Source organism: Rhinatrema bivittatum, chromosome 2 (genome assembly GCF_901001135.1).
Source record: "Rhinatrema bivittatum chromosome 2, aRhiBiv1.1, whole genome shotgun sequence".
Taxonomy (NCBI): domain Eukaryota; kingdom Metazoa; phylum Chordata; class Amphibia; order Gymnophiona; family Rhinatrematidae; genus Rhinatrema; species Rhinatrema bivittatum.
In genome coordinates this window covers 672,795,565-672,808,083 of record NC_042616.1, presented here as the reverse complement: position 1 = coordinate 672,808,083, position 12,519 = coordinate 672,795,565, and the positions used below count along the sequence as shown (strand labels likewise).

General features: G+C 41.7%; 1 protein-coding gene across 1 annotated transcript in view; it reads right to left on the bottom strand.

Annotated features, from left to right (window-relative positions):
- The window catches only part of HNF4G (hepatocyte nuclear factor 4 gamma), a 96,880-nt gene that overhangs the window by 72,758 nt on the left and 11,603 nt on the right, over positions 1-12,519 (bottom strand). The window contains exon 3 of the mRNA XM_029591503.1: positions 9,829-9,935. Within this exon, the coding sequence (XP_029447363.1) occupies positions 9,829-9,935 (107 nt within the window). The remainder of the gene's footprint in view (positions 1-9,828; positions 9,936-12,519) is intronic.

Here is a 12,519-nt window from a genome sequence, read left to right as displayed (position 1 = left end):
AATACCATTTAGGCCTCGATAATCAATACACGTTTGTAGAGACCCATCTTTTTTTTTTTTTAACAAAAAAGAAACCTGCCCCTGCCAGAGATGAAAATGGCCTAATGAATCCCTGGGCTAGGTTTTCTTGGATGTACTGACTCATGGCCTCTGTTTCTGGTCCTGAGAGTGCATATACTCTTCCACAGGGAGGGACTCTCCCTGCAAGCAGGTCAATACCACAATCGTAGTCATGACAGGGAGGCAGTTTCTCAGCCTCCTGCTTGCGGAAGACATTCGTGAAATCTGCGTATTGATCGAGCAGATTAGATAAGGTGGATTTCATAAAGAAAAGATTTCTGGAGGGAGGTTTTATGGATGACAGACAGTTCTTATGGCAATCAGAACTCCAGCTGGCCAATTGTAGTGTTCCTCAATCTATCCTGGGCTGATGCAGTCTTAACCAAGGCAGCCCCAGGATGATTTGGTTGACTGAGGAAGGCAAATCATACAAACGGATAGTCTCTTGGTGTAGGACTCCGGTAGTCATAGAAATGGGTTCTTCTGTGATGTGTGAAATCCTATCATTTAGAGGTTGTCCCGAAACTGAAGAAATAATGAGAGGCACCTCCAGTTGTTTAGTGGGGATTTGAAAGTGTTTGGACTAAATTTTCTTCAATAAAATTCCCCGCTGCCCCTGTATCCAGAAAAGCCTGCAAGTTAATGGATTTTTGGTCAATAGAGAGTGCCACAAGAATCAGTATCTGTTCAGAGGAAGTTGCTGGACCAAGGGAGGCCTCTCCTACCCACCCTAGGTCCGGGAGTTTCCCGACTTCTAGGGACACGTTTTAGTGTAATGACCAGTACCTGCACAGTAAAGACATAGGAACTGTTGACATCGTCGCTGCCATTCCTCTATGGATATTCCAGAATCGATCAATTTGCATAGGTTCCTCAGGAGTGGAGGAAGTCTCCTGTGGTTTGGAGGAGATGAGTGGTCGCTGAAATGAGGGGGCTAAATGCATAGGAAGTCGAAAGGTGCCTTTCTCTCGAAAACACTCTTGAAATTGGAGGTCCAGACGGATAGCTAGTCGGATTAAATCCTCCAAGAAATCTGGTGGGTCATGAGAGGCTACTTCATCCTTTATATTATCCGCAAGACCCTGTCGAAAAATGGCAGTGAGACTCTCCTCTCCCCACCGAAGCTCTGTGGGCAGGGTCCAAAATTGGACTGCATTTTCCCCCAGAGTTTTTGAACCCTGTCGAATCTGGAGCATTTCAGAAGCTGCTGAGGCAGTGCACCCAGGTTCATAGAAGACGAGCCGAAAGTCCTTAAGAAATTGATCTAGATTGTTCAGTAGCGCATCGTCATGCTCCCAGAGGGGAGAGGCCCACGCCAGAGCTGATCCTTCTAGGAGGGAGAGGATAAAAGTGACCTTCATTTTATCCGTGGAAAATAATGGTGCTTGCAAGGAAAAATGCATCTTGCATTGGTTAATAAAACCACAGCAGAGCTTCGGATCTCCATTGAAACGTGGGGGAGGATGGAAATGAAGGATGGGACTGAATGAAGAAGTTGAAGGTAGTGGATGAGGTGCTACTGCCAATGCATCCATATGAGCCACCAATTTCTCCAGTACTCCTGTTACTTGATCCAGGACCTCCCTGCTGTTGTACTCAAGTCCTGGAATAGCCTGTAAGGCTGTCATATCCACTGGATCCATGGCCTCAGCTATCTGTTAGAATACCAGTAGTTTATGTGGACCCAATTGGTAGAATAACAGCCTTACCTGGGTCAGCCAAGAAGACAGCAATCCTGCACCCAGTAATGGATAGTCCCAGTCCACCAGAATGGATGACAAGCAAGGTAGATCCAGAGACAGTCCGAATCCCCATGTTGGGCGGCAAGCTGGGTAATCCAGAGACAGTTCAAGGGCAGGCAGCAGACAAGGCAAATCCAGAGACAGTCCAAATCCAAGAGCAGGTGGCAAGCAGGGTAATCCAGAGACAGTCCGAGTTCAAGAGCAGGCAGCAGACAAGGCACATCCAGAGAAAGTCCAAATCCAAGAGGGAGACAGCAGGCAAGGAAAATCCAAGAAAATTCAAATCATGGGGCAGGCAGCAGGCAAGGCAAGTCCAAAGACAGACCAGGTCCAAACGAGAAAGCAACGATTATCGAAGAAAGCACGAGCACAAGCGAGCCTGTAGCCGAGGCAAGGGCTTAAGCATTGATTTTTTCCCAAGTTAGGCACGGAGAGTGCCAGGACGAATGTTGACATAAGGGGCGGGACCCAGCCGTGTCAGTCCGAGCAGTGCACCACGGCGCGAGGCCCCGATGGATGCGGCCCCGATCATATTGGATGGTCGAGAGCAAGATGGAGGGACGGGTTTGCCTTCTAACAGAGGAATTTTCTAACAAGTGAGGTAGAATGTCTTTTTCAAAAAAATGGCTAGATATAGGAACAAATTAACCATTCAAACAACAGAAATATAGGTAAGTAGTAAGCACTAACTTGAGTGCCCCATTTCAATCCTTTATGAGGTTTATATTCAGAAGTATTTAGCCAGATAAATCAGAAGTTATCCAGCTCAATGAAGATTTGGGCACTTATCTAGCTAAAATTTTGCCAGATAAGTTAGGGGCATTCCAGGAGGAGTTGAGTTAACCAGAGCAGCTATCCGGGTAACTCCAATATTCAAAATTAGCCAGATAACTTATCTGGCTAACTCTGGTTGGCCTGTAGAACCGTACTAAAGTTAGCCGGATAAACTTATCTGGCTAAATTTAAGAAAGCCATCTATATTCTGTGATGCAGCTATATTGCTGAATATATAGGCTAATTGAGCTGGATACATTTATTTATTTATTTAGAACTTTTCTATACCGACTTTCCAATAACAGAATTACTGATCAATTCGGTTTACATTTTGAACAAATGTAGTTAGCTAGTTAGCCATTTATCTGGCTAACTAGCCGAGCCATACAACAGCTGAATATTGACTTCAAAGTGACCATGATTCATCCATTCTTCCAATCAGTATGTTTAGGAAAATATCTACTATATCCAGGGATGGATTGGCCTATCATAGGACTGGGAATTCCCTAGTGGGTCAGTCTCCCTAGTCATGTGATTCCTCAGCTTCCCAGGTACGGTCAAAAATGAGGGGTTGCCACAACCCAGACGAAAGATTGGCAGGGCCACAGTGGAGACCACATCACTGTGAACAGAAGAGAGGCCTACGGAGCCATGATGGAGCCTACCTGTCGCAGCTCAAAGAATGGCTCAATAAGGCCATGGTGGAGGGTTCTGGGCGGCATCCACACCAGAAGGGGAGGAGTCAGGGTGGCACCGGGGCAGATGTCATGAAGACGTCGCTGATGGTGAAAAGGTAAAGGCCATTTTTGCCACCAGTTTTGGGTGCGAAAGCCAGCAGCGATAGCACCGCGGAGGTGTGATCGCTGCCTGCTTTCACAGGCCCGCCCTCCACTTCGCCATCCCACCCCCCGTTATCGTCGGATTTTCTAAAGTCTGCGACCTTAGAAAATCCAGGCCTAAGTTAGCTAAATTCTAGCTAGTTATCTTATTAACTAGCTAGAATTTAGCCAGTTAAGTGCCCAAATATTCATTTAGGCCGGGATTTTCTAATGACGTACAGCTCTATGAATCACGTGGTACAGGGGGGTGGGAGGTCGAAGCGGGGGGCGGGCCTGCAATAGCCGGCAGCGATCGTACCTCCGCGCTGCAATCACTGCCGGCTTTCGCACCCAATAGTGTTGTAAAAAGTGGTGCTATTGGGCGCGAAATTGGAAGCAAAAAGGCTCCTTACCTTTTCGCCGTCCACACTGTCTTTGCGGCATCCACCCCGATGCCGCCTCGATTCCTCCCCTTCTGGTGGCTGCTCCTCCCCGACTCCTCCCCTATCTAGCTATTGCATGCGAAAAGTCTCTTTTCGCGTGCACTAACTTTAGAAAATAACCCCCTTATTTGGCTAACTTCTGAGTTAGCCGGCTACATGTTTTTGAATATGGACCTCCATATATCCTATATAGTCTGGCCAGCCACACCAGATGCTCAGCTTTAAAATCCCTTCTGCTCCTTCAAAGATTCCCTGTGCTTGTCCCATGATTTCTTCAATACAGATATTGTTCTTGTCTCTATCACCTCCACTGGGAGGCTGTTCCATGCATCTGACACCCTTCCTGTAAAGAAATATATCTTTAAATTACTCATGAGTCTACTTCCTTTCACCTTCATCCTTTAACCAATCATTTCAGACCTCCTTTTCCTTGAAAGAGGGCTGTTTCCTATACATCAGTTCCTTGACAATATCTATCATATCTTTCTCTATCCTGCCATTCCTCAAGAGTATACATATTTAAATCTGTTTTTGTTTTTTTGGTTTTTTTTTATTTTATTTTTATAATTTTCAACTAAAATACAAGTAAGATAACACTTACTTCCAGAAAAATTAAAATGACATATATAATATACAACAAAATATTATCTAGAAAATTATATAATCATTTTAAATGCTCATTTTCCCAACTTAAGTAATAGCTCAAGAGAGGGGACAGATTACAGGGAGATATAAAAGAAAAATGTAAACAAGAAACAGGCATTCAACGTGATCACTGCATTGTCTTCTATAACCTAGATGTTTCCTAGAGACTGAGTAGTTATTTTCCTAGAATTAATAAATGACTTCAACTGCTCTGGTAGAAAAAGATAAAGGAAATATTATGTGAGTGAATAACGCATTTCCATGGGTATCTTAAACAAAAGGAGTAACCAAGAGATATTATCTGAGATTTTAGCAAAAGGAATTCCCGTCTGCTCTCTTGAGTAGCACATGCAAAGTCCGGATATATACAGACTAGGGATGTGCATTTGTTTTTTGATGATAGGGAATTTCGTACAAAATTTCCTAAATCGTCATGGATCGGCAACACCGAAAACCATTCCATTTTCACCAAATTTTCGGGGGAAATCAGTTTTCGGGTTAGTGTGCAACTTTTTGCAACTTTTTGCAACTTTTTGCAACTTTTTTGTTAGTTTTTGTTAGTGCACGCTAACGGGAGTTAGCGTGCACTAATGGGAGTTAGTGTGCGCTAACTCCCGTTATCGCGCACTAAGAAGAAAAATGATTTATCATGGAAAAAAAATGCTGATTTTCCCGCAGCCACACAAACCCAAAGTGAAAACAATCAGGCACCCGATGCACATCTCTAATACAGACTTCCTGGGAGTAAAATCAAGCAGAGATATTCTTAAAATATCTCTGCATTACTTCATCAAGTTCTTGCTCAGTTAGGAATGTAGCCAAGAGAGTAGCACGGTCATACACCTCCGCAGAGGAATTTTCCAAAAATTGTGTTAAATTTTCTAAAGCCTCATGTTGATTTTGAGAACATCTCACTTTAGCCAAAACAGGCAGAAATAGTAATTTATATACAGAAGATAATTTCCATCTTCAAATTTTAATAGCTCCTTAAAGTAGCTTTTTGGAGTGTAATAACGTTCTTCCCCCAAAACTAAAAAAACGTAGGTTTAAAAGCCTATTATAATTCTCCAAATATTCTAATCTTCTTGAAGTATTACTGAAATCCTTAATTAACTTTATATTACAATCATGCATTTTTGAAGAATATGATTCAACCTTCTCTGATAGTGATTTAACACTTCAAATCTGACCATCCATTTTTCCTTACAGAGTCAATTTTTTTGTTAAGATCTACTAGCTTTGTTCCTTGACCTCGGAGTGAGCAACCAAAACCAGCCACCAGGTCCCACAATGCGTCAAGCATTACCACCGCAGGCTTCATTGGACTCACAAAAGACTCACCCTCTCCTGCACGAGAGGGAATGTCTGCCTCCTCTGCTGGTCTCCTAAATGCAGATTCCATTCCTCCACATGCTTCAAAGCTCCCACTTGGTGTCAAAGTCAAAGGAAGATCCCCAGCGCCGACACCAGCAGATTCCAATCACCACAGAGAAAGACTGCTCAGAGAAGCCTCCTCTCTGGCCCCCACCTTCCACATTTTCCTCAGCGATGTCATTTCCCGGCACTGTGGGCAACAGAGGAGCTCCAGTACACTTCAAGGCCAACGGTAGATGAAAATTTGGAGGGCTAAAAGTGACCTCCCTAAACAGCTCCACTGCTCTCTCAGCAGGAACTACAGCAGGGAAATTGCCCCCCATTTCTAGAGCAGGACCAGGTCCAAAAGAGGTTATCAAACACTGTCCAGATGGGAGAGTTGCTTCGGTGGGGTAAGTGCAAACTTTCCCCTTCCTTTTTGTCGCATCCTTGCTAGAAACAATCTTTCATGGAGGAGCTTTTGTTAGACTTGGCTCTTGCCGCCATATTTTCCCCATATTTAAATCTTTGAATTTGTCCCCATATGCTTTATAATGAAGAACACTGACTACTTTAGTAACCATTCTCTGGACTGAATCCATCTGGTTTATATCCTTTTGAAGGTGTGGTTTCCAAAATCCACACAGTATTCTAAATGAGATCTCCCCAGGGACTTATACAAGGCAATATCATCTTTGCTTTTCTGCTGACTATTCTTTTTACTATGAACCCAAGCATCTTTCTAGTTTTTTCTATTTCATTCTCCAGTTGTTTGGACACCTTGAGATCATAAAATATAATCAACACCGGATCCCATTTTTGTTTCAAGCATTGAAGAATTTTCCCCCATACTGCACTACTTCTTTGGATTTTTAAAGCCAACATGCATGACTGTAATTTTTTTAGTATTAAATGTTAATTAGCAGACTCTATCACAAGACCCACCAAGTGCATGTTTTCATGCATTTGAAAACTATAAATGCTTGCACAATCAGTAAAAATTATCACAACAAATTGAAACCTCCTGACTTTTAGTCATTTTTGCTGACCTTCAGTTTCTGATAATGTAACAACCCCCATCCTTTTGGTTTTCATAAAAAAATTGAAACACCCTATAACCACTGAGTGCACATTTTTGTGCACGTGTACTTGTACTGTACATATTTCCTGCATTATACTGACTTTCAGTGTCTGCTTGTGGTATTTCATGGCATATAGCTTCTGCTACATATTAGATTACTTTTCTTGATTGTCATTTTGTTTTTGAGTCCTTTTGACCCACTTATCAAGTACCACATACAGATAGCAAATGTAACCCCAATATTTAAAAAGGGCTCCAGGGGCGATCTGGGAACCTACAGACCGGTTAGCCTGACTTCAGTGCCAGGAAAAATAGTGGAAAGTGTTCTAAACATCAAAATCACAGAACATTTAGAAAGACATGGTTTAATGGAACAAAGTCAGCATGGCTTTACCCAAGGCAAGCCTTGCCTCACAAATCTGCTTCACGTTTTTGAAGGAGTTAATAAACATGTGGATAAAGGTGAAACGGTAGATGTAGTATACTTGGATTTTCAGATGGCGTTTGACAAAGTCCTCATGAGAGGCTTCTAGGAAAAGTAAAAAGTCATGGGATAGGTGGTGATGTCCTTTTGTGGATTGCAAACTGGCTAAAAGACAGGAAACAGTAGGATAAAATGGACAATTTTCTCAGTGGAAGGGAGTGGACAGTGGGGTGCCTCAGGGATCTGTATTGGGACCCTTACTTTTCAATATATTTATAAATGATCTGGAAAGAAATACGATGAGTGAGATAATCAAATTTGCAGATGACACAAAATTGTTCAGAGTAGTTAAATCACAAGCAGATTGTGATAAATTGCAGGAAGACCTTGTGAGACTGGAAAATTGGGCATCCAAATGGCAGATGAAATTTAATGTGGATAAGTGCAAGGTGATGCATATAGGGAAAAATAACCCATGCTATAATTACACAATGTTGGGTTCCATATTAGGTGCTACAACCCAAGAAAGAGATCTAGGCGTGATAGTGGATAACACATTGAAATCATCGGTTCAGTGTGCTGCGGCAGTCAAAAAAGCAAACAGAATGTTGGGAATTATTAGAAAGGGGATGGTGAATAAAACGGAAAATATCATAATGCCTCTATCGCTCCATGGTGAGACCGCACCTTGAATACTGTGTACAATTCTGGTCGCCACATCTCAAAAAAGATATAATTGCGATGGAGAAGGTACAGAGAAGGGCTACCAAAATGATAAGGGGAATGGAAAAGCTCCCCTATGAGGAAAGACTAAAGAGGTTAGGACTTTTCAGCTTGGAGAAGAGACGGCTGAGGGGGGGGGGGGGGATATGATAGAGATGTTTAAAATCATGAGAGGTCTGGAATGGGTAGATGTGAATCAGTTATTTACTCTTTTGGATATAGAAAGACTAGGGGGCACTCCATGAAGTAAGCATGGGGCACATTTAAAACTAATCGGAGAAAGTTCTTTTTTACTCAACACACAATTAAACTCTGGAATTTGTTACCAGAGGATGTGGTTAGTGCAGTTAATATAGCTGTGTTTAAAAAAAAGGATTGGATAAGTTCTTGGAGGAGAAGTCCATTACCTGCTATTAAGTTCACTTAGAGAATAGCCACTGCCATTAGAAATGGTAACATGGAATAGACTTAGTTTTTGGGTACCTGCCAGTTCTTATGGCCTGGATTGGCCACTATTGGAAACATGATGCTGGGCCAGACCATTGGTCTGACCCAGTATGGCATTTTATGTTCTTATGTTTTCATGTATGTTAGCTTGTACTGTAATATTTACTGTATTAGGTTGACAACCAGTGTCAGCCTGTGGTATCCCATGGCTTAGAATGTCTGCTACATCTACAGATCACCTTTTTTATTACCATTTTGTTTTTGAATTACTTTGAGCCACTTTATCAACCGCCAAATTCACATTTTTACCAGTTTTCATGCATTTGAGCTAGTTCTGTACTATTTATTAGGTTCTGACAGCCAGTATCAGCCTGTGGTATCTCATGGCTTAGAGCCTCTGATACATCTACAGATCACGTTTTTGATTGTCATTTTGTTTTTAAGCTACTTTGAGCCACATTATCAACAGCCAAATTCACATTATTTTTACCCATTTTCATGCATTTGAGCTGGTACTGTACTACACTAGAACCACCATGTGCAAGTTGCGCGCACAAATGTATGCCCATGCGTAGGTATTAAAATCCGGCCTTTTATGTATTATGATAGTGAGGTCATTAAGGAATTGATTAATCTTTGAGAAATGCTCACCTAGTAAGGTGTCACTTTTCTTCCTTGTAATATGTTATTTTATATCTGTGAAGATCAGTAAGTGAATATTTTTCAATGGAGCATCACACTCTTAAAGACCTCACAATCAAAATACATATAGGGGAATTTTAGGAATATACAGGAATGAAAAACATGTAATATTAATATGACAGAACACAAACACCAAAAGACTTAATAAGGAAATTTACTTTCTTATCCATTATCAGATAGAGACATTTTAAACAGTAAAAGTTTATCATTACTGTCACCTCTGTCAACCCCTCCCTCCACCAATTTACCTTTATGGAACTATAATGATATATGCAAACAACCAAAAGCCTAGTTGACTCTGTACTATTTAAACACAGAGTGCTATTTCATCAATGTCTTGATGAAGGAAACAGTAGCTCATGAAAACTCATCACACATGTTTAATGTTAGTTCAATAAAAAAATATTTCCTACATCTTGTTTGTTCACCCTTAATTCTACAATAGTGAAGTGGATTAACATGACGATCATAATACTTTCTTCCAATCTGAAATTTCCATTGCACTTAGACCAAGTTGAAATCTCCCTAGTTCAAGTATGACTATGAATCGTAAACACAACTTTAGTAGAAAGGCTGTTGTGCTATGGTGAGAAAGCTTTAGAATAGACTTTGGTACCTGACGGGAAAGAGATTCAGCTTGTGACAATGTGTTAATAGAGGGAATATCACGGCCTTCAAATGCATTTCTTCTTGTACTTATCCGGTCCCGCTCATTCTGAACAGCTAGAAAAAAATACAGTTTTATAATGTAATTGATCGGAGATCTTGCAGCATTATAATCTGTACACAAATCATTAGCAGGGATAGGAAAGGAGGAAAATGTCATTTTGTTTTTCATTTCATTTTTTTTTTTGGGGGGGGGGCTTTTATCTCCATGAATTTCATTTCAGATAATGTTTATTTTGTTTCTTTAGTTTAAAAAAAATGAAGTAAACATTGAACCCTGCCCCAAATATCCATCCCTCCCATTCTGAAAAATACTGGTTCAGGATCCTCCAATGCCCCACTTACCCAGTCCAGGAGGGATCCACAGATGAGGTCTAGGCCCCGACTTGGGCTGGGACCTTGCATGGGGCCTAGGTTGAGGTCATGGCAACCTAGTGCGGCCTAGGTTTTGGTACGTATGGGGTGTGGTTGTCAGGAAATTTCCTGGGCCTGGGCCTTTATCGGGTCTAGGTCTAGGTCCTGGCATCAGGACCTAGACCTAGGCCAAGACCTCAGCATCTCACTCAAGCATAGACCACAGACCCTTTGTTGGGTCGTGATCTATTCCATTTTGAATATGTTCCGAAATGAAATAGGAAATTTAGTCTAATTTCCTATTTTGTTTCTCACGAATGCCCATCCCTAATAATCTATACTTACATGTATAACTAAATATGACTTATCGGGAGATTCATACTGAGCAATTTAGAAAAACACTGGTAAGTATAAAACAGGTAACATGGACATGGTATTAGTAAAAAGTTAAGAAAACTTAAATGAGCTATGAATAGGAACCTTTGTTTTCATATTTTATATTATTTTTCCCCAGAATTTCCAGGTTATCACAAAAAAAATAAAAATCAGTGCAAAAATTACTGTTAAAATAGAAAGGAGATAAATCAGTGGAAAACTCATTTTTGTATTGACTTTTTTTTTGTGATAACCTGGAAATTCCCATGAAAATAATAAAAAATGGAAAATGAAGGTTCCTACCTATGAAACAACTTTAAAACAGTTAATAGGTTATCTTGATATAACATCAGTTAAGATTTGTGATCCCATATTAAAACTGCAATCCTATTGTCTTGCACTGTGAATTCCCATTCAGTGAAATGATTTATGATTGATAATAAGTTCCAAAAGATGAGTTTGATTTCATCAGATGTTTCGAGGAAATAACTGAAAGTTCTGAAAAAGTTAAGGAATCTTAGAGAAATCACATAATCCAGATTAGATAGATAAGTTTATATTTTACTCTACCTGGCAAACTAAGGTCCTCATTTTCTAAAGTATCGCAGGCCTGCGATACTTTAGGTAATGAGGGGCGAGGGCCGAAACGGGGGGGGCGGTCCTGTGATAGCCGGCAGCAATCGCACCACCGTGGTGCGATCGCTGCCGGTTTCACACCCAATAGCGCCACCATAGAAGGTAGGGATGTGCAGACCAAAAGTTTATGTTCATAAGTCCATAAGTCGAAAGGGGGGGTCAATTTCGGTCAATATGGACATATGGAGAATTCCATAAGTTGAGTCTATGTCCATATGTGCACCGATTCCCTAAATAAAAATTTAAACCCCTCACCCTCCTTAATCCCCCCCCAAGACTTACCAAAATTCCCTGGTAGTCTAGCGGGGAGTCAGGACGCCATTTCTGAACTCCTTTGCAAGGAGCACGTGACGTCGGTGTCACGTCGGAGTGACGTGGCGTCACGTGATTCCCCGCGGGTTCGCTCCGGGACACTCGTTGGCCTCCTGACACCCCCAAGCTGGCCAAAAGTTCCTTTTGGGTCCAACGAGGGTCCCGGAGCGAACCCGCGGGGAATCACGTGACGCCGCGTCACTCCGACGTGACACCGACGTCTCGTGCTCCTCGCAAAGGAGTTCAGAAATGGCGTCCTGACTCCCCGCTAGACTACCAGGGAGTTTTGGTAAGTCTTGGGGGGGGGGGGAGTAAGGAGGGTGAGGGGTTTAAATTTTTATTTAGGATCAACAATCGCGATTTCCAACGTATTCAACATAGCTATGTTGAATAAGTTGGAAATCCGATCGTTTTCGCCTCATCACTTTTTTAAGTTAAAAAAAATAAGTTGCGTTTTACCTATAAGTTCAAAATGAATGCACACCCCTAATAGAAGGTGTAGCTATTGGGTGCCAAGTAGGACACAAAAAGGCCCTTACCTTTTCGTCGTCCGCGGTGTCTTCGCGGAGTTGGCCCTGGTGATGCCCCGACTCCTCCTCTTCCGGGGCCAACCCCGCCCCCATCTTGGTATCACATGCAATAAGGGACTTTTCGCGTGCAAAGCGTCCCTTATCACGTGCGATCTGTCTGGTAAATGACCCCCTAAAACAAGTGTTTTAATTGAAAAGAGTGCTGTGCAGGGGCTCAATGGTGATGCACTTATACTTTAATATTATTGCAGAATTTGCCAAAATGCTGTCATATTGCAGTATATATTTAAAAGGTGAATTTTAAAAGCAATGCACATGCCAAAAGTGGGAGAACCATGCTCATATACTTCTTATTCATGGCTGGCCAATTTTATAAACCTGCCACATATGTGCATAAGTACTGAGGTACGACTATCTCACACTGAGTAAAAAAA